At 47.8% G+C, this 21,115-nt stretch overlaps 1 protein-coding gene across 1 annotated transcript; it reads left to right on the forward strand.

The window, feature by feature from the left end:
- The first annotated feature begins 3,217 nt into the window (after positions 1 to 3,217).
- Positions 3,218 to 20,864, forward strand: Clec20a (C-type lectin domain containing 20A). Its single transcript, XM_060365092.1, has 10 exons — positions 3,218 to 3,256; positions 5,578 to 5,708; positions 7,651 to 8,054; positions 9,566 to 9,637; positions 11,414 to 11,776; positions 13,098 to 13,214; positions 14,317 to 14,535; positions 17,856 to 17,975; positions 18,759 to 18,844; positions 20,784 to 20,864. The coding sequence occupies exons 1-10, from the start codon at positions 3,218 to 3,220 to the stop codon at positions 20,862 to 20,864; spliced, it is 1,632 nt and encodes a 543-aa protein (XP_060221075.1).
- The last annotated feature ends 251 nt before the right edge of the window (positions 20,865 to 21,115 follow it).

A 21,115-nucleotide genomic window follows, 5' to 3' on the forward strand; every position in this document is an offset into this window, starting at 1 on the left:
TGCATATTCTGTCCTTCATTCAAGTCTCTGATTTTGCAGGAGGTGTGGGAGGGAAAAGAGAGTCTGAGCCACTTATAGCTGGTGGAGTATGAAGGAAAGAGAACACAAATTAGATCTGTTCTGGAAAGTCCTTCCTAGAAATACTCGCCACTGGCTGGCTTCCTATCCATCAGTTTGGACACTGACTTTTACATCTGGATTGTCCTGTTCTCTAGAGCATTCTACCACTAAGGTCCTTAGCACCTCAAGGCCAAATGGATGAGAAGAGTAGTCTAGAAGGTGTGAATCTTCTTCCCTTGGCAGGACTTCTAGGGCCTGAGCCGGGTTGGAGAACACTTCTCTTAAAGTCATGGCAGTGATAATGGGGAGGAGCTTGTAGAGACCAGATTCACAAGAGCTGAGTTAATGTCTACATGTGACTCAAGATAGAGAAGTCAATGGCAATTTCTGAGTGTCACTGTAGAGAGGGCCAAAGGAGGAGGTGGAGGAGGAGGAGGAGGAGGAGGAGGAGGAGGAGGAGAGAGATCAGCATTCCAGCATAGGTACTGTAAGGTGACTGAGCTGTGAATGGGAGAATGTGAGTCCAAATAATTAGGTGTTCGCGACCAAGCTTGCTCCTTCTTATAGACTGAGCTCTGTGCAGAGGGTGGAGATTTTCCTTGTCCTGGCAGGAAACACTGGTAGACTGTTCGCAAAGAGGCTGTCTGGTTTTCTGGAGCTTGAATTCAATAGATTCCAAATTTCATTTGTACTTAGTGCCAAAATATGTTGCTGCTCTGATGTAGTTCAGACTTAATGGAGCCAAAAATCATACACCCAAATCCACTTTGATGAGCTGAGAATGAATTTGGCATCTGTGAGGCTCTCAGTCCTACCATGAAGACACTTCCTTGATGCAGGGGGGCGCGTGGAGAGCAGGTGTCAGCTCTCGGCATCAGCGGCATCTGAGTCAGCACCTCTCTAACGGAGCGCTGAGCATTGCTGCAAGCCCTGCCTCTTTGGCTGCCCTTTGAGCAGTCAAACCAGCTGAGTGTGGGCACTTGCATGCACCTGCTACCTGTAGATCTTTGGTGGGTCCTGTATGTGCAGGACCCACAAGGACACTTCCTGTGGAAATGGTGTAGACTTCCTGTGGAAATGTTGGTGACTGTCTTGGTTTCATTTTGGTTCCTACAATAAAAAAAAAAAAATCCCAACCCAAAGAGTGGTGGTTTGAATGAGAATGGTTGCCATATGTTTGAATGCTCAGGACTGGGTTGATGGAACTGTTTGGGAAGGATTAGGAGATGTGGACTTGTTGGAGGAAGTGTGTCATTGGAGGTGGGCTTAAGGCCTTTAAAAGCCCAAAGCTCCTCTCCCTCTCTTTCTCTCTCTCTCTCCTTCCCTCACTCTCCCTTCTTGTGTTGCTGCCTCAAAATGTATGCTCTCAGCTACTGCTCTAGCAGCTTGCTTGCCTCCTGCCATGCTTCCTGCCATGATGGTCAGCGACTCTAATTATTTGAACTCATAAGACTCCAAATTAAATGCTTTCTTTTCCTTGGTCATGGTACTTTATCATAGCAGCAGGAAAGTAATTAAGACAAGAGTCAACATAGGGGAGGAGGAAAGGGTTTGTTAGGCTTATAATTCCAGGTAGCAGGTCATCACTGAGGGAACTCAAGGCAGGAACCTGAAAGTGGTCCTGACTGCTCTTGCACAAAGCATTACCTCCACAAGGGACCTCACCTCACAGCCAAAGAAGTGCCAAAGGAGCTATGGAGGATGATGTTGGCTGGCCAGCAGCTGGGTTTATGTTACGTTGTCATGTCAGGACCACCTGTCTAAGGGACGGTGCTACTCAGAGTGGGCTGTACTCCGTTGCATCAATGAACACCCGACCCAAGCCCTGATAGGCATGCCTACAGGCTGATTTGATGTAGCTAATTCTTTTAGCTTCTTAAAGCTAACTAGGAGAGTGACAACTTACAGATTTTCAGGTTTGTGTGTGTGTGTGTGGGGGGGGGGGTCTGGTGCCTTTCTGTTTAAGTCTTTACTTTGCTTGTTGCCAAACACTGACCAGGTCATTTTTTTCTGATATGAAGGCTGATAGGACAGCCTCTCCCACACCTTGTGTGTTTGCCCCAGAGTCCTTTTGCCAGCAGCCCCGTTCTAAACACTGAGCCTACCCTAGTATCTTTCCACAACCCCCTCCCACTCCTCCCTCATGTAGGGATGTCATGTAGCTGACATCCTCCTGGACCATATGATAGATGAGAAAACCCTCTGGAGCTCTGAGCTGAGAACACGGTGGTATGAGTGATGCCACGCATCTAGGTGGCAAAACTGCTCCCCAATGAAAGACAACTTGGATTGAATCAAACACCAGAAGAGGCCACACTCAGCTGCCAAACCTCCTCAAGATAAATGTTAGTTATTTTTACCTAAAGGCTGGTGAAGTGCAAAGGATGTTCTTATAACCCTTGTTTCTAAAAGCCATGGCATCTTCCTACCTTTCCGGAGAGCCACTGAACCTGGGGACCCTGCTGGTTCTCAGAGCCACACCTCGCTGGAAGGCCCAGGCTCTTAGCCAGGCTGCTAAGGAGCCTAGTTAAAACGTGACTCAGCCTTAATCCCTCCTACTCTTTAGCACACATGTACCAAGCATCCTCTACGTGCCACTGAGGTGCCAGAGCACAGCTCCTCTTGATTCCAGTCCTGACCTATACATTTCCTGGAACCTAGTTACTCTGTGCCCCGGCTCTTTAAGTCTGGTATAGGAGTGAGATGTGGCCATGCCCTATGTCAAGTGCCAGATTTCTCCTTTGCCAACAGCACCCGCCCAGGCCTGTGAAGGTTGCTCACTTCCTTCGCTAACCTAGGAGAGCTATGGGGTGGGAAGTATTTACCTGCCTCCTGTGTGTCACTGCGGCCTTCTTTCCAGCACTCATAGTGCCTGGCTTGTCCCAGCAGATGCGATGCATCCCAGATCTGTCTCCTCCATCTCTCCCTGACCTTGTCACTGTAACATCAGTTAGGACTGGACTTAATCTATGTATCCTCTGAGCAGTATGTATGCCACACTGACTTCGCTCTGGTGGAGTCGCTGTAGGCAGCACACCCCATTCTCAAAGGTCCTGCGGGTTCCTGATGCAGAAGCCATGGGATATTCAGAAACAGTACAATCCTGGGCTTTGTCCATGTGCTTCCCTCAGATACCAGTACTGAGGGAACTGGAAAGATGGAAGGTGCCTATGAAGGAGACTTAGCAGTGCGCCTGGTATCAGAGAGACACTCCTCTTGAGCTCTGTCTTAGTGACTGCCCCTTCTGTGCCTTCCTGCTCTCTGCTGGACCTCCCTGCACTGTCTGTCCTCCCCGCCTTGGCCTGTGTCTCCTGCCTTCTGGAGCATCGCTAGTCTCTTCCTCAGCCTCGTCATTCCTGGCCTTGCCACTTGTGGCCTGACATCGGGTCAGTTTCAGGATCTTTCTCTCATTTGACTGTTTCCAGAAGAACCCCATGAGCAGGTCCTGGCCCCTGGCTGTTCCTCCTCATGACTAATATCAAAGAAAACTTCCCAGCAAACTGTTTCTCTTTGTGGGCACAGTTTTCTGAGCCAGCTAATGCTGGGGGGGGTTTCCTCTCATGGTACTTTCTCCCTGGTCCATCTAATGTGAGGGCCTTGAGTCCTTTTGCTGTGTAGCCATTTCCTCTACAAATATCTCCTACAGGAGGGAGACAAGACACTTATATAACATGGCAGGCTCAGGAAGCCTGGAAAGTGACAAGACACATGAGGCCCCTAGAGTTATATAAGCAGTGATAATAGCTGGGGAAGAAGCTTCTGCAGGTTTTGAAGGAGCGCCAGGGGGATGGTTTTTGTAAGTTGCCACCCATGCTGGGGTGAACTTTTCAGTGATGCAGCTGCCTTTGAGTCACCCAGGAAGAAGTAGGTAACCCCAAATAGACTCACCATCTCCCTAAGCTAGACTCGGGTGGAACCATTCTTCAGTCTGTAATTGGTGTCCCATCCCGGGTAAACGTCTGTTCATAGCTCTCTAGAAAAAAGTCATGCGACATTCATTCTTTAAGAGGGCAATTCTGTTTTCCAGATTCTCCTGATGAGGCCTCAGGCACAGCTACACCCTGTCACCCTCCTTTTGAGCTCTTCCTCACACATGCTCTCAAGATTGTGAATGTTAGCACTGAGCCTCAGCCCCTTTCAGCTGCGGCCCTAGGTCAGCCTCCCGGTGTCTGTTCCTCAACAGATTGCCCCAGCTTGGCTAATGTAGATTTCAGGCCAGCTAGTGGCTCAGACACAGACAGTCACCCTGGCTGTCACTGTTAAAGAGTGACTTTCACCTGCCCCTAAGGAGAGGGTGAAGCTTGGATCTTTGGATTAAGTGCTTCCTTGGTTGGCCCCACAAGTCTTTTTTTGCAAATGGAGTCTGGAATCCAGGCCTGAACAGTAGGGTGAGTGCTCTGTAAATTGGGCACAGTCCCTATTCTCAAGGAGCGTGGGTCTAAAGGAAAGAGAAGGCATGTTACATTGTCACCTGGAGTGCTACTTGCTGGCCCCAGGACACACTGTGGAGGCCCTTACACCCCCACTTCACTTCTCTCTGGGTGGGAGAAGCCTGGTACTTAGCTGTGTTTTTCACTGAAGACACTTCAGACCAGAAGCCTTTGCAAATGGCACAATTAAAAGCTGAGTGGTAGGGCAAGTGTTTTCCAGACCAAGGTGGTTAAGTTCTCCTGTCATTAGAGAATGGTCCAAACGCACCTTGACATGAACTGTTTCTACCACTGGGATGAAATCACCTGGCCATCATTGATGGCACACACCGAGGGGAGGGAAGACAGGATCGCTGAAGTTTTGACATCTGTATTGCATTTTCTTTTTTTGCCCATTTGGCTGGTCTGTCTATGCTTCTTCTATATATACCCCCCAGGGGGCTGGGCAGAAAGGAGTCCTCCAGGTGTTTAGAAAACCTTGCCCTTGGTGGGTCAGAGAGAAATCTTGGAGGTAATGAGGGTAGAATGGGACAGAAAGAACACAAGAACAAAGGCTTTGGTTCTCCAGAGCCAGGCCCTCTCTTTGCAGGCTGTGCTGGATTGGGATCCAGATCCCAGACTTGATTCTGCTTTCAGGCTTTTCAGTGACCTAAGCTTGAAATGTTGCCCTGTTACTTCCTATAATGTTTTGATCAAGCCGTATCAGGGGCACATCGGTCTTTCTTATCCAAAGGGGACAGAGGAGATGACGGAATCTCTGCTCTGATTGTTGTGAGGTGGGCTGTAGAATTCGGAGTCTAGCTCTTCATTTTGTCCCCTCTTTCCGTCTTCTACTATGTCACTAGTTCCCCCCAGACCCTAAGATCTCAAGGGTCTACTAACCTGGCAGTCTGTTGCTTTACTTTTCCCCTCTAATGACAGCCAACTCCAAGGACAGTTTCCTCCTCGCCCCTTTGCTTATCAGTTGCAGGATCCACGGTGCTTTTGCAATGTTTAGGGCAAGGATGTTTCTCGCTTTATTCAGGCTGTAGCCTGGTAAACAGCAGGCACTCAGTATTTGCTTAGTAAAATTCGTCAATTTGGGTAGGAAAGAGGAGAGAGCGAGAAAGAAGTGAGCACGGTGGGCACGGCCTTTACAGAAGGCTGCTCACTCCAGAAGCTTCTACCGGGCCACCGTCATGCTGTCCGCATGGCTGCCGCTCTCCCTCTGCACAATCGGTAAGTTGCCACCAGGGCCTGGAGCCGGGTGTTCTGCTCCTCACCCCCCCACCCCCCAGAGGCCCTCAGACTTCTAGGATGGTTAGGAGAGAGTGGAAAGAGATGTGATTTTCAACCATCATTCCAAGGTTGGGGAGTGAGGTGCCCTTCTCCACCCCCACAGGCTTCCACTGCACAGAACGGTGGCTGAAACAGCATGTCCAGAAGGCCAGTCCTGGGGAGAGGTGCCTTGAGGGTCTTCCGGGTGGAGGAGGTTGCTCTGAGGAAGGAAGGTGTGGGTTGGGTGGGAGGGAACGGCGCAGGGGAAAGTTGACTGGGTCCCTGGCAAATCAGCTCTAGGACTGCCTGCTAGTGGGGCCAGGGCCAAGCATGGGGGTAGTATATGATTCTCCTAGAAGGCTCCCTCACTGAGCATGGGACTGGAACCATGGCAGTGGCAGGGTGGTCCCCATCTAAAAATCCTCCTCTCGATGAGCACAAAATGTGGAGCACCCAGGTGGAAGCTGGGTGACCCATTAGACCTGAGGAAGATGACAACCTGGGCCCAAGTGACAGAGGACACCGTGGGAGGTGGAGAGCTCCAGAAAGCTTGCTAAAATTGATAAAATTTGATAAAATTTAGTTGATAAAATTTGCTGTGAGATTAGATTCCAGGGACTAGAACAGGATGGCCCAGCTGTGACCCCGGGGTCCGTCCCAGGTTTGTTGTGGGTCCAAGGGGCTGGTGGTTCCCACCCCCCACCAAACTGTTGGGTGTGATCCATTAGCTCCTAAAACCAATTTAGCACGGCCACTGCAAGAGAGCTTTAAAAATTAAATTAAGTAGCATGTTAAGAAAAATCAAAGTGAATCATATATACTGTCAAAATGAACAGAAAAAAAATGTTTTCCCCCTTCTTTCTTGGACACAGGGAGCCTCCAGCTGTCCCCCGTGACAGGCAGCTTCATCCGCTCTGGTGGGTACTACAGCTTCACTCCTGGCGAATGCCTGCCAGTCCTTTCTTCTCCTCTGCTCCGTCTTGCATGCTTAGGTCTCTTTCTCCAGTCTGGTATCCAGGCCCAAGGCTGATTTTCTTATTCTAGGGACGCTAAGACCTCAACAGCAAGCCCTTCATTCCCCTCTACTCTGCAGGGTCGGCAGCATGGATAAGTCCTCCCCTGCTAGACCCTGGAAAGTGGCTGGAGCCAGGGAGGGAAGGAAGGGGTGAACATTGGGATTTTAGGGCACAGGTGAGGTTCCTGGCAGTTTTCTGCCTCTCACCTGCTATCTCTATCTCCACACTCTTCTTCAATGGATGGAGTACTTTTGGTACACCTAGTTGGGGACTAGAGATGTAATGGTAATTATATGGGATTAGAGATATAAAATGTTTGCTCTTGTCTCCCAAGTTGCCTGGTGGAGACAACACAAGCAAAATAAGCACTTTTCCCCAGAAGCATCTGAAGAAGTCAGTGCTGGCCCCAGCAAGCACATCCCTGCCCTATGCCAGCATATATATGAAACACCGTCTGGTGCCTCCTTCCCCAGTTAGAGTTCCTGGTAGAGAACTGTGCTCCGCTGTGGCTAGGGATCTGGACCTGGGAACCACACAGTTGTTCTGGATTGGCTCTCTTTCCCACTTAGTGGCCTTAGTCATCTACTCAACTCTGTCATTTGGAGCAGATATAATGAACTCCTAAGTGCTCAGAAAAGGTCAATGAGCTAAATGGCACATCACACGTGTGTGTGTGTGTGTGTGCAGTAAACACTGATGGTTGCTGTTACTCACCGAGCGAAGGAAAGGAGAAAGTAAAAGAATGAAAAAATAGGGAAGTAGCATGGCCGATCCTTCTACGCCAAGGTCCAGAGGCAGAGCTGGGTGTGAGTGGAGGTCAGAGGGGAGGGCTGCACTGGAAAAGGGGACACCTACTGTGGTACGGCTGAGATCTCTTGGGGGACAAGGGTGAAGGGGGTAGGCAGTCACGTAGCTTCTCCTGCCCCAGCCCTCCAACTGGTGAGCAGCAGTAAGACCTTCTCTCGGGTGGAGGAGCCGCGGACCTGGAAGGAGGCCCTGCGGTACTGCCGGGAGTATTGCACAGACCTCGCAGACCTGGAGAGCATCAACAGCCTTACGGACATCATGGAGGTGTACTCCTACACCAGCGGTACCCAGGCATGGATCGGGCTCTTCTACGATGTGCGCCTCTCTGCCCTGAGCTGGTCTAGTGGCTCCACCTTTACCATCCCAACATGGAGTGGGCTGCCTATCTTCCAGGATGGCATCTGTGCTACTCTGTACTCGCGGGCGATGTTCCCCGTCCTTGGGGCTGCCTCCTGCACAGATCAGAAGCCCTTCATTTGCTATTATGGTGTGTTCAGATTAATATTCTGGGCCTGTTCTTGAGGACTCTTGTGGGACTCTAGTCTCTTGAGGACAGTTGTGGGGGAGGGGGAGAGGAAGAGAGTAGTGTGTGTTTTAGGGAGGCATCTATGATAGTCACAGATGCTCCCTCACTTTTTTCATATTTCCTCTCTGTGACCTTAGTTCATAGTCTTCCTATAATCTATTCCCAAGATACTACCAAAGACCTGGGTATAAATAAGGATGGAGGAAATAAAATCTGGAATGTTCCACTCTATCTTTTCTATCTGCCAGTGAAAGATCTGATCAAGGAAGGAGATGGGAAAGATAGGTTGGAGGGGCCTTTATCTATGCAGAAAGGAGAGAAGAACTCAGCCTTGCCTCATGAAGCCCTGGGTACAGTCTATTGATTTAGTGGGGATGGCAGAGTAGAACATTCAGTTCATGAGACCTTTTGCTACTTGCTAAGGCGTGGGTAGGACCAACTCCAGACTGTGTTACTGGAGGTCTGCCATCAGCTGGCTCTGGAGGACACCTCAGCTTTGTGTTCCACCTATGCCTTCTGTCTCCTGGAGCCCGTGCTACCACTATCGCTGTCCTCTTATTGGTGCTTGGAGGTCACATAGAGGTGTGGTTGTGGACAGAACTGCATTTCCCTGGCAAAAGTGACAACTTCTGCCTCTCTCGGCAAGCCAGGGCTGAGCACAATTCTATTGCCACCATTACTGCCCAGATAATCGCATGGAGGTCAACCTGCCATTTCCTATGCCATAGCCAACACCACGCTTGCCACGAAGCCCTGCAACAGAAGCCCATGGTGGCCTTGGTTTTAACTCTAGATTCCAAGGGAATTTAACGATTTCCAGGGGTGGCCAGTGGTTCTGATAGGAATCCCTGACAAACCCGGAGCTGTGTATGATGGACTTCCTCCTGATTCCTCCACTGTCTTAGACCTCGACTATAAAACACTCTGACATTACTCAGTTCTCTCCAGTCCTACGGGCCCATTGTGAGTGCATGGGCCAAATCACTGCTCAGTTCTGAGGCTGCCCTGTGGCTCCTGCCATGTGTTGTCTGAATAGAGTTTTAACACACTGGGTAACCTCCTTACAATACACTCAGCGGACCTTCAAAGCACTTGGGATACCATTCTTTTCACAGACAACCATGCCTGTGTGGTCTCTTTGGACTCATCCCTTTTTCTAGCTGTGGTGTATTGACTTATTTCTGTCCCCCAGTCCACACAGCTCCTTTCTGCAGTTGGCTGTTGTGCTCACCCTCTTGGGACTAGGTGGTTCACATTCTCCTCAAAAGCAAAGACTCTCCTTGTGCTATTTCTACCATTTTCCTAGGGAATGGTACCAGGCACACAATAGGTGCTTAATCTATACGTACTGAATGACTATAGAACAACTAAGCCCACCCTTGAGCTTCTTTTGGCTCTGGGGCAGTTCTCACTCTCTACCCCATAATTTGAAGTCTGCTTCTGTTTCACAGACCCTGCTGTAGGGCACCGCGACCCCGCTGTAGGGCGCCGCAGCTCCTCGGAGTCCTCTCTCAAGGACCTGACCACTCTTCCAGAGGAAGGTAACTCACCTGGCTCCGCCTCCCCTTTCCTGGAATCTTGGCTTATTCTGCTCTGGGCTCATCTCCCTGGACCAGCACACAGGGTGTGGGTCACCGTGGTCCCCTCCACTCCCACCTTTCCTACCTGACCTGAGGTTTGGCTTTAAGGTGCCCAGGCTGAAACCCAGGGCCTGATGGGGGCAATTCCTGAAAAGCACAGAAGGGAAGGCGACTAGCCGCAGGTCTCATAATAGTGTGTAACCAGCTGCAATCCTGCCACCTGGGTCTTCCTCTGCGAATCGGGAGTTGGGGGATGAGTGGGCAGGACCTCTTCACAATTCGGGTCCTTGCTCTATGCCTAGAGAGGGCTACTTCTCTCAGGATTCCTGCCCCTTGGACAACACTGCCCTGGTGTTTAAAAGGAAGGTTTCTTTTTATCTGAAAAAACAAAAAACAAACAAAACAACAACAACAAAAAACTAAAAAAAAACAAAAAACAAAAAACACAAAAAAACCCCCACAAAACTATGTTAAAAGAAATGGTCACTGCATCTACGTTCAAGGCTTGTTCTCCGAGTGTCATAGAATGTGGAGTGAAGCAGCAAAGGCTTCCAGGGCAGGCAGACCTGTGCTTTAATACCATCTTGAGATTGACTTTGGGGTCAACTATCACCTCTTCTACCTATGCTATGAAATAAGATTAATAATAGCTACTTCTCAGGGTGACAGTGAAAACCAAGGAGTGACACAGGCCAAGGGCGGCACATACTAGGGGCATAATATAGAATAATTTAAAAAGATTAGTTTTGGGGTTGGTGAGATGGCTCAGTCCTGGGTAAAGGTGCTCACTGCCAAGTCTGAGGAGTTCAGTCCCTGGGACACACATAGTGGAGAGAGGGAACTGATTTCTGTAAGTTATCTTCTGACCTTCATGTGTGTGCTATGTCCTGCACAAGTGCACAATTAAATGTGTGGGGTGGGGATCCATTTAGATAGGGAAACAGCCAAGCCTTAGGGGGCTGAGGTGAGCAGATGCATGCCAGGGAGTAGGGAAGGGTTCTCGTTTGAATGGGAGGATATGACTCCAGATTCTGTAAACAGTGCTTTCTTTATCCAAATCTCCAGAACCATCCCAGGTGGAGCTGCGGTGGCTCACACCTTTTCCAAAACTTCCGTTGCTAGGAGGCAGAGAGGCGTGGCTTGAAGGGGCCTCTCAGGGAGGGGAGCCTGCCTCTGGGACCTGAAGCAACCCAGCCTGTGAAGGGAGGTAGTGTGGGGGAGGCTATCATCTTATCTGCCTGACCTCACGAGGAGCAGAGCTGCTGGGAATAGCCTGCTCTGCTTCCAGCCCACCAGATTTGAGCTAATGCGGTTGCCTCTTAGGGATTCTCTCTCTCTCTCAACCAAGACTGTCTAATTCCCATCATAGGAATGACCTATTACTATCTCCCGAATAGTGCCTACTATTTTATTAAGCGCTAATGTGTGGTTTTATGTAATCCTGGCCTTAGGCAGGATTATTTCTATTGGACAGATGGAACACCTGAAACCTAAATTTAACTTGTAAAAACCACACAGCTGTAATAGAGCCCTTTCCTTAATGACTCCCCACACCAGCTACTGCTATGGTATCTCACTCATTCTTCCAACTTGGTAGTATCCTTATAAAATGGTGGTCTTGATCAAATCTAACCCCTGAGGATCCAGGTCAAACCAGCTCTTTCCTTAGGCAACGGCGACTGGGATGTCTGAGAACCTGGAACTTAGGCTTACGGTCTCTGTATTCTTTGACTCCAGCCGAGGTCAAGATTGGTGGACAGACCTTCATTCGGATTGTTAAACAAACTATGTCATGGCTCCCGGCTCTGAACTACTGTCGCAACCACTACACAGACCTAGCCGATCTGCAGAGAGTGACTGATGAGGACAGAGAAGCCCTCCAGTCCATCACAAGTGATGTCGATGCCTGGATTGGCCTCTACTTCAATACCAAGATCAATCTGACCTGGTCCAGTGACTTGGGTTCCAGCGTCCCTGAGTGGCTACAGCCAATACCCATATTTGGCCAAGGACTGTGTGCAGGACTCCGTACATTTGCAAATCACCCGCAGATTTATGCACTGACTTGCCACACGCTGATGCCTTTCATCTGCTTCTATGGTACGTGAGGGTCCACTTGGCTGAGGTTAAAATTGGAGGGTACTCAGGATAGATCTAAGCACGCACTTAAAGGCTTTGAGGATAAAAGAATTCTATCACAGGCTTTTGATTTGAGAGTCTTTGTTTGTCTGTTTTTAAACCTTATAAGGGGGTTATAGTTCTTAAATGCTGGGGCTCTTCATAGGATGGAGTGGACCCCACCCAGCCTTATTACATCAGCAATCAGCAACAAGTTAGTCATCGTATAAATAACCATGGGCCTGCACTTTAGAATCAGGCAGGCTTTACCACTTTTTAGAAGACAGGCAGAATCTGAATTCACCTTTCCTCATCTGGACAACATACAAATTGGGATTGAGGACATTCACCCCACAGGATGGCTGAAGGCTGAATGACTGTGGAGATCTTGACACAGAGCAACCGCATTACTAATAGCAGCTATGGCCACTGAATTCCAGAGCAGCAGGGGTACTCTGCATCCTGTATAGAACATGCCTCCTCAGTGATGGGCCTCCCATCTTGCCCTTTGCTTTCAGCCTCCCTCCTTGTGTTGTACCTTTGTTGAGAGAGAGAATCCACATACCTTAAGACAACCATTTTTAAAATTTAATTTTATTTATATATTTATCACAATTTATTCACTTTGTATCCCTGCTGCAGCCCCCTCCCTCATTTCCTCCCAGTCCCCCCCAACCTCCCTCTTCTCCCCCTATGCCCTTTCCCTAGTCCCCTGAGAGAGAAGGACCTCCTCCCCTTCCATCTGATCCTAATCTATCAGGTCTCATCAGGACTGGCTGCATCATCTTCCTCTGTGGCCTGGCAAGGCTGCACCCCCCAGGGGGAGGTGATCAAAGAGCTGGCCACTGAGTTCAGATCAAGAGACAGCCCCTTAAGACAATCTTTTAAAGTGTACAATTCAGTGGTTTTTACTGTTTGCATTCTTGTTCAGCCATCACCACTGTCCACCTTAATGACATTTTCATCACCCTCAAAAGTCCTTGTTGACTCACAGTCATGTCCTACCTTCCCCTTGGCAACCAAAACAGCCGTTATGTCTCTGTGGATTTGCCTATTTGTGGCTGTTTCTTTTTATTTTGGATTTGAAGACAATCTTGTCCTCTGTCTATAAAATGAGTATTTCTCGATGAGCTGTTATGAAGATTTATGGTGAAAGGACCTATGCAGTGATTTGCAGAAAATATGCAGTGGCTGGGTCCCCTGACAGTGTTGCTATGGTGGAAGCTGGCTTGTGGTGTCTGCTGGGACTTTCTATGGGGTTGGTGTGACAGGGCCTGCCCTTCCACTCATTGTTTTCTCATAGACCCCTCAATTGGACATCGGAAGTCTGCAGAGATGCCTTCACTCATTGATACTTCCTCCCATGAAGGGACTCACCCCTCAAAAGTTACTACCAGGACAACCTCTAGGCCAAACGCAGGTACTCTGAGTCTTCTGGGCCTAGGAAACTGGAGAAAATGCTTGGTCCACACACACACAGCAGCGCAAGGTGGAGCCCATGTGACTGGCTGTTCTTGAAGTGCTAATGAGAGATGAGTGCAAGAGAGATGAAGTATGCCAATTGTTGACAACCAATTACTACTTACACCAATGAGGCTTTCTGCTCCTCTTCCTCAGACTGCTTGGCTAACTAAGGGTAGGAAAATGAGGAACTGGTTTGCCACAAACAGTCTTCTTTGTGGGCTTCTGAAGATGAAGCTCTAGGGCAAGGATGCTCAAGAGAGGCCATGTAGTCTCTTAGGTGCAGAAATAAAGGCCTGGGACAGATGGGGACAGATGCCCGAGTGCTTCCTGGAGAACAGTCAGAGAGGCCTTGGAGGGAAGCACAATAAAGGAGCTCCATCCAGTTTCTTCTCCGAGTGTGCTCCTCTGCTGGGGAAGAGGCATGAGCTGTTGGGGTTTTGTGACGTGGTTATAAGTTAGGGTGGTTGACCAAGACCCAATAATAGGGGACAAATACAACCAAAAAGAGCCCACAACAAAAGCAGGACTCATTCTGATGAAGCTCCCAGCCAACCAGGCAAAAGCTGGTGTTTAGTATAGTTAGAGGCATGACAGAGACATGGAGAACAGGAGTCAACCAGCCACTGTAATAGCAGAGGGGTTTTAGGAGTGATTTTAGAAGGATGAAAAGGTTAGCGGGTGGGTGGGTGGGTATACCTCCTCTTTCCTGCTGGCAGGCTTGTGTGCTGCTCTCACTGGGAGATAGAGGAGGCATGGCTCCTTTGGTTTGAAAAGCTGGGTTGAGGCCTTCTGCTTCCTTTGAAGTCTAACCCAGCGTCCATCGCGTTGTCTCAGGCCCATGCTTACCTGATGACCTAAATAGGTTTAGAAGGCCTTGTCTTCTCAGTCTGCCTTCAGCAGGTGAATAACCCAGGTGTGGCAGAAACCAGGGCCTGAAGCTATGATCTTTTCTCGGATCTGCCCCATTGGGGATACTAGGAGTTCCTGACCTGTGGCTAGGGCCTTGAAAAAGGTCCTGTGCCCAGTACATCCCACATAAATCTTGTCTCTTGCCATAGGGACTGGCACTGGCCCCGCAGGCGCCTCCCAAACACTGGTTTCAGCAACCGGGATCCCGCAGCGAGTGAGTCATGGAGCAATGGCGGTCAGCTCTGGTACCTGTGGCTTCAGCACCTGTGATACCACATCCACCGCCACCACCACTGTGGGCCTCACCTCCCTCCAGCCTCAGGGGAAAGTTTCAAGAAGTCCTCTGGCGACCCCTGCACCCTCAGGAGGTACCTTTGTTTGAGAAGGGCTCACAAGCCCACTGGTCACTGCTCATAGCTTGTCTTCACATTCTGAGCACCCACGAAGCAGTCTGGTTCTGGGAGAAGGGCCTAGCACCCTACTGCTAACTTCTCAGAGCTTGTCCTTAGACCTTGGGCCCCTGGGAAGTAACTTTGTTTTGGAAGAAAAGTCCATGACACCCCTGGTTGATCACTTGCCAGAACCATATCCTTGGACCTTTTATCCCCAGACAGCTTTTAAGTCCTCAGGGAAAGGCCCATGGCCATTGCTCAGAGCTTATCTGTGGGTCTTGCATCCTTGAAACTAGCCCACACTGGTTGTGTGTCTCAAGAAAGTGGATCGGTTCACCAGGAAGTAGCCTGGGACCCCAGATTACCAATGCCAATTGTACTGCAGATTCTATGTACCAGGGGTCCCTGTAATTCAGAGTTCACGGCTACAATGGAGGTAGCCACAAGCCTCTGCCTCAGCTGCACCCATAATGCGTTGGCCATTTTCATGTTGGCAATGTTCTCTGAGTCCTCCTCATTCAGCTAGTCCCATAGCTCAGAGGCTCTGTTTTGCTTGGTAGAGATGAAAGAGCGAGCTACGGAGGCATCTGTCTCAAGGAGCCCAGCAGAGACTCAAAGAAATGGGCCCTATCATTCTACAGACTGGAGACTGGATGCCAGCATCAAGCCTGCCGGGAGCCTGCCAAGAACTACTACAGGTGCTCAAGTGCTTCACTGGGTGGTCGGGCACCCCTGCCCACAAGTTCCTCTGGGACACCGGCAGCCAGATACCAAATTGCAAAGTGCGGGCCAAGCGCAGGACTCGAATGGCTAGGTGGGGCAGCACTGCAGGCCTCTCTATAAGGAATCTTGTCTGGCCGCACCAGCTCGTGAGTCCATTCCCTCGATCAACTAGGATAGAGATGGGGAAAGACAGGAAGATTTAGAAGACTCCACCTTTAAGAGCTGAAGTCTGACAGTCAAAACTGGAATAGTGGCTCTGTAATGTACTGTGCACAGCCTTAGAAAACCAATTTTTCTCTCCCTCCTCTCCTCTTTTTTCCCCTTTATTCTCTTTTGAGGTAAAGTCTCACTCCATGGCTTCAAACTCGCTGCAATCCTTCTGTCTCAGCTTCCTAACTAGGATTACAGAAACAAACCACTACATCCATCTCTGTAACTTTCTTAACCTCTCTGAATCTCATTTCTCTCACGTCTAAAACAAAGAAAGTATCAGTGTGATCTAGTACCTCTCAATGCTTGGTTCCGGCAGACAGGAAATGCAGTTATTACCATCTCAATATCAATTCACTAATCACATTTAATGTCCTTCCTTAGTAGGTATGCAAGGCTCACTCTCATGTCATCACACATGCTGATCAGCTATGCACTTGAGTATTGCAGTCTCTCCTGGGCCAGGGCTGTTTGTACCTCCCTTTTTCCATTCTTTGAGCTTTGTTTTATGCAAGAGCTCTCTCCTGAACACCTGCCTTCAACTGTGGATACTGTGTGTGTCAACCAGGGTGAGTAAGTACTTGCCTCCTGCTTTTAGACAAAGACAATCTGACAGGAAGAGATACAGGCAACTGGGACAGCTTATGAGCACACGAAGTGTAAACCAAAGCAGAAAGCGACTCATTCTTTGGACAAAGGTATGAGTATCAGGCAGTAAAATCTGCAAGTTCTTCCGTACTGAAAGAACAGTATGGGCCAAGATAGACAGGTTGAAGCGTCAGGTTAGTCTGGATTGCAAAGCAGGCTAAGGCGGTTACCATACAGGTGACGTTTAGGAGGAAGGAGTAAGTAGCAGGGATGAGGTAAAAGAGGACTGTGGCCAAATTCTGAAGGACTTGAACCTGCAGTCAACAATGCTACCAGAAGGTTTCAGAAAATGAGCAAAAGCTCAGATCTGTATCTACTGGTGGTCGGTGACACGAGGCCATGCTTGCATTAGGGTGCTAGAAGAAAACAGCAGGGCTCAGCATGTATGTAACACAGCATTCACAGGGAGAGGAAGCACCAAGCAAAGGCTACAAATAAAAAAAGATCAGGAGGACATCTGTGAAATTGTGCTTATGAGTGCCTCGCCTCTGTATTTCTCAATCTAACCAACTTGTTCACGTATGAAAGAGATGTGTAAGTCTTCCGATAAGGCAAGGTGGGCTGTGGAGAGAAGGGCCAAAGTAGAGAACAGCCTGGGTGAGGAGGCTGAAGCAGTGGTGAGGAGGGACACGACACTTAGATCTGTATTAGTCACAAGTGATACTGCTCAACAAAGACCAACACAAATACATTTAGAGAACTCCTGGTTTTGTTCATGAAGTCATTGAAGTCCAACTTTTAAAGTTGGCTCAAGTTTTATTTTAAAATGTATTTCTTCATCTAACAACAGTATGACAAAGATTTAAAGGCAGCAATAGTGAGAACGCGGGAAGGACATCCATGACAATACTGTGGGCTGTCAGCTGGTGCTGCCAGCCTGGCAAGGTGTTTCTGTTTTAAAATAGGCATCTTTGCCTACAGTCTACATGTAGAAACTGATAAAGAGAATAAGACTGCAAAGTAAACACACACCAGCACTGTTCATTGCACTGAAAATTAGAAGTGATCTAATGTCAACCGAGAGAAGACTGCTTAAGTCATATCACACTTAAAATACTACAGTCTTTTAAAGAGTAATGTAGACTTTTCATTTTAAATAAAAAAATTCAACCTGTGAAAGGTATTTTCTAGCAAACAATGTTGGCTTTTCCTAGGGCTGGGGCATTTTTCTTAAATAATTTATAGTAGTTGATCTCTAAATGTGAATACATCCATATTTAGAGGTGGGTAATTGCAGAAAAAGGAGAAAAACAGGATTTGGTGACTGAAGGGGACAGTAACAGAGGACTCCTGGTCTCTGGTGGGAGTGCCTAGTGTATGCCCGGAAGAGGTTAAGCTTGGTTTGGGGAAATGCAGTGGGGGAGATGTCAAAGCCACTCCGGCTACCACTGGTGGAGGCTGTGCAGTTCACCTGGTAATGTGGAGCACTGGGCTCCCTGGCCTAAGCGCCACTGAAAGAAAATAAGCTGGACCTGATGTCAAACCTCATGCTATTGCTTAAGCCCCAAGAGCCTGATGCTGGAACACTTTCTGGATGATGGAATACCAGCTCCAGAGAAGTGAGGAATAAAGCTGGGGGCAAGCGAAGGACTGGCGGGTGTAAGCAACTGTGCACAGCAGGGCTGCCTTTGCCTGTCTCCTGGCTCACAGTCACCAGTTCAGACCCCTTGATCCCTGGCTCCATTTACAATGAATTCCTTTATTCTTTCTTGTAGCTGTGACCAGCACAGAGGGTGGCACACATATAGGAGCTATAACTACTACCACTCAGACCCAACATATGAGCTTACCTAAGTACCCAGAGTATGAAGAGAAACCACCAGCAGCAGAATCAGGTAACTAACTGCCTCTGATTGCCAACCTCACCGTCTAACAGCCTAGGACTGAAAAATGGACAGTTATTCCTAGCCCAGGATACTTGGGAGGCTTCCTAGGAGACATAACGTGAAATCTTACGTAGGCAACAGGGACAGGAAGGAAGCTGTGTGACTTCTGCAAGTGTAGTGAGGGAGGCAAGCACCCCAGGTTCTGTGGTCTTTCTTATCTTCAAAAGGTGCTCAGTAGAAGCTACCCTGTATCGTACGGTTGCTGTGAACACACAAGGTACTTAGGCAAAGGAGCACTGTAAGCTATCAAAAGCTATGCAAATGAATGTCCTACTATGAGACTGTAGTTTCTGTCAATAAATTATGGTGGACATGTAGCAAAGACTGAACTTAACTGTTAGTTCAGAGAACTTCTTTGGAGTTTTTTGGAGTAGGGAACCCAAGGGAAGGTGAAATTCCAGCAAGAACAGATGACCAAGAACATCTGTATAATAGATTTATGAAAAGTGAGCAGAAGATCACAGAAGAGCTAGGTGCCCACGCTGTGGGAAGAGAGCTGATACTGCTCTAAAACAGAATTTTCTTTTTTGGGGGTAGGAGAGCATTAGTTAGTGGGGTTAATTGTGGACAAGCATTGTCCTGCTCAGCCATTTCCCTCTTTCTGCCTTTGAAATCTTCTGTTACCATGTAGCACCTGTAGTATCCAATGGGTACCCCTAACTTCCAAGAACTGGGAAGTCCAAGTGGCAATGGGTACCATTCTTCTAAACCACGGAACATTTTCTTTTCCAGAGCACTCCTTTGGAATCTTGAAAGCAGATTTTACCATCCCAACCCTGAGGGATCCAGAAGAGATGAAAGACCAACTTTTGAGTGAGGTGAGATGTCTAGCTTTTTGAATTTTGATCATTCAGGTGACAGTCACGCGAAGCAGTATTGTCAAAACCAATCTATTAAGAAAGTCGGGGCTGAGGAGGTGTGACAGCTGGTAAAGTGCTTGCTATGCATGAGGAGCCGAGTTTGATCATGTGAAAAAGCCAGATGTGGAGGTGCACGCCTGTACTCTCCGTGCTCAGGCCTCTGGGTCCCGGCACCCGCCTAATCTAGTTGAATGGGGGCGCTCTAGGCCAGCAAGATCGTTCCATAGGTTGAGTGCCTTTGAGGAAGACAGTCAACGGGACTCCCGGCTTCCAAACGGACAGCCACACATCAGCATACACATCCTTCCCCACGCCCTCCAGACACAAAGACAAAGCTTTGGAAACTGAGCTCACTGGGTTCTGCTCCAAGTGGGAAGCTGGCTGGCATTGTTTTGGAGCCCCCCCCTTTTTTTAAAGCCTAAAAATTTTCCTGAGCTCTTCATTTAGTCAAGACAGCATGGTCAGAAGGACCTAAGCTTAAGTCTTGTCTTCCCACTCTTTTTCTTTTTTTTTTTGGTGTGTGTGTAACCTGGGCAAGATACTCAAGTCTTTCTGAACCCCAGTTTCATCAAGAAATTCATGTGGTTGGTATCACAACTACATGATGCATTCTATATAAAATCTTAAACTGTCTTGTACACAGTTATTGTTATTATTATCTATTATTAGCATCATCACTATAATAATTAAACTGATAACTAAACATAATTTGAGCTCAAGGATGAAAGTTCCCTACAGGTCATCTTATCACTAGACATGTATCTATCACGAATCATAACTGCATAGATAGGAAGATACACATAGATAGGAAGAAAGAGCACATACGTAATCCTTTCTGGAATTTCACAAAATCAAGTTTCTAGAAAGACTAGTAGTGTTGGGTGCCTGTGCAAGTTCATGTACATGCTGGCTAACTGTAGGGAGGAGACCTGGGAGACTCTGATACATTTGCTACTAAAAGAACAAAAGCAAATGATACAATTCAGCACCTGATGAGTTTCCCAGCAACATTTCAAGTAATAAAACCACAATGCTACAAAGTACAGGGGGAAACAATTTTGAGTTTTCTGTTTTTGATTACGGCTTAAGGTCAGAGGTATTTTCTCTGGTCCTGGGCCTTTCTGTGCTTTCTGGAGGGGTAGTGATTGAAACTTCAGATGCTAAACTAGAAGTATCTATCTTATGTTTTAAACTGGAGCCAAATGAGGAAACTGGGTTTAAATTCTTAAATCCCACCTCTTGCTTAACTTTGTCAGAAAATTATTTGTTCCATAAGTGGGATGGCCCTGAGACCTTGGGTTTGGTCCTTAGCACTATGAAAAAGAAAACTAAAACAAGACCAAAGTAACGAAACTTTATGGGAAGGGTATGCCACAGACTTCCTATTTCACTGGTACAAAGGGAATGGAGCTGAGAGCAACAAGGTCTGTGTGGGGTTTTAACAGCATTTAAATTCCAAATATAAAGTAAGAAAACACCTGTAGCTAATGTATCTAAAGTTCAGGAATGGTCATAAAAGACACTGCTACAGACACCCCACATAGTGCTCAGAGGTCAGTATGGAGTAATGCAGCTCAGGAGGCAGTCATCCGTCGGGGTGTGTGTGTGTTTAAATTTATCCAGCAAGTCTGATTTTCAGTAAGACTGAGATCCACTGAGTAATTTCGTGCTATTGCCAAGATACAGACAGGCGAAAGGAGGCTAAGCCAAGAATGGTCTGGACGCACATCACGGTATAGAGGTGCAAGAAGGGGTCTACATTATTTATTTAACGCTAAGTGAGTTGCACGACCAGAAAGTAGCAACCGCAGCATCTCTTTTTCCTTTTATGGTGCTATGTTAGGGATTAATCCATGGAACTGTCCCCAACCCTACTTCTCCCTTTTTAATATTTCAGATCCAAGAAGCCTTAAAGCTTATACTAGGTCATGAGGAATTCACACTGAAATGGGTCGGCTTCGAAGTGAACAAAAAATAGCAAACATCCACTAATTTTCACTTTCCTTTTAAAGCAGTCTTTCAGGTTGTCTTTAGTTTTAGTGTTTTTTTTTTTTTTTTTCAATTCCTAGAAGCACAATTAGAATTAACTTGAAATATCCTAGGATGCATAGACATACACGTAGCACAAAAGAAAATGACATATGAAACCTGCATTTTTAATTTTGGCCGAATGAGACAGATTAAGCTGAGAATAGCACACCTTGAGAATGCTAACAAGGAAAACTCCCC

Source organism: Meriones unguiculatus, chromosome 11 (genome assembly GCF_030254825.1).
Source record: "Meriones unguiculatus strain TT.TT164.6M chromosome 11, Bangor_MerUng_6.1, whole genome shotgun sequence".
NCBI lineage: Eukaryota > Metazoa > Chordata > Mammalia > Rodentia > Muridae > Meriones > Meriones unguiculatus.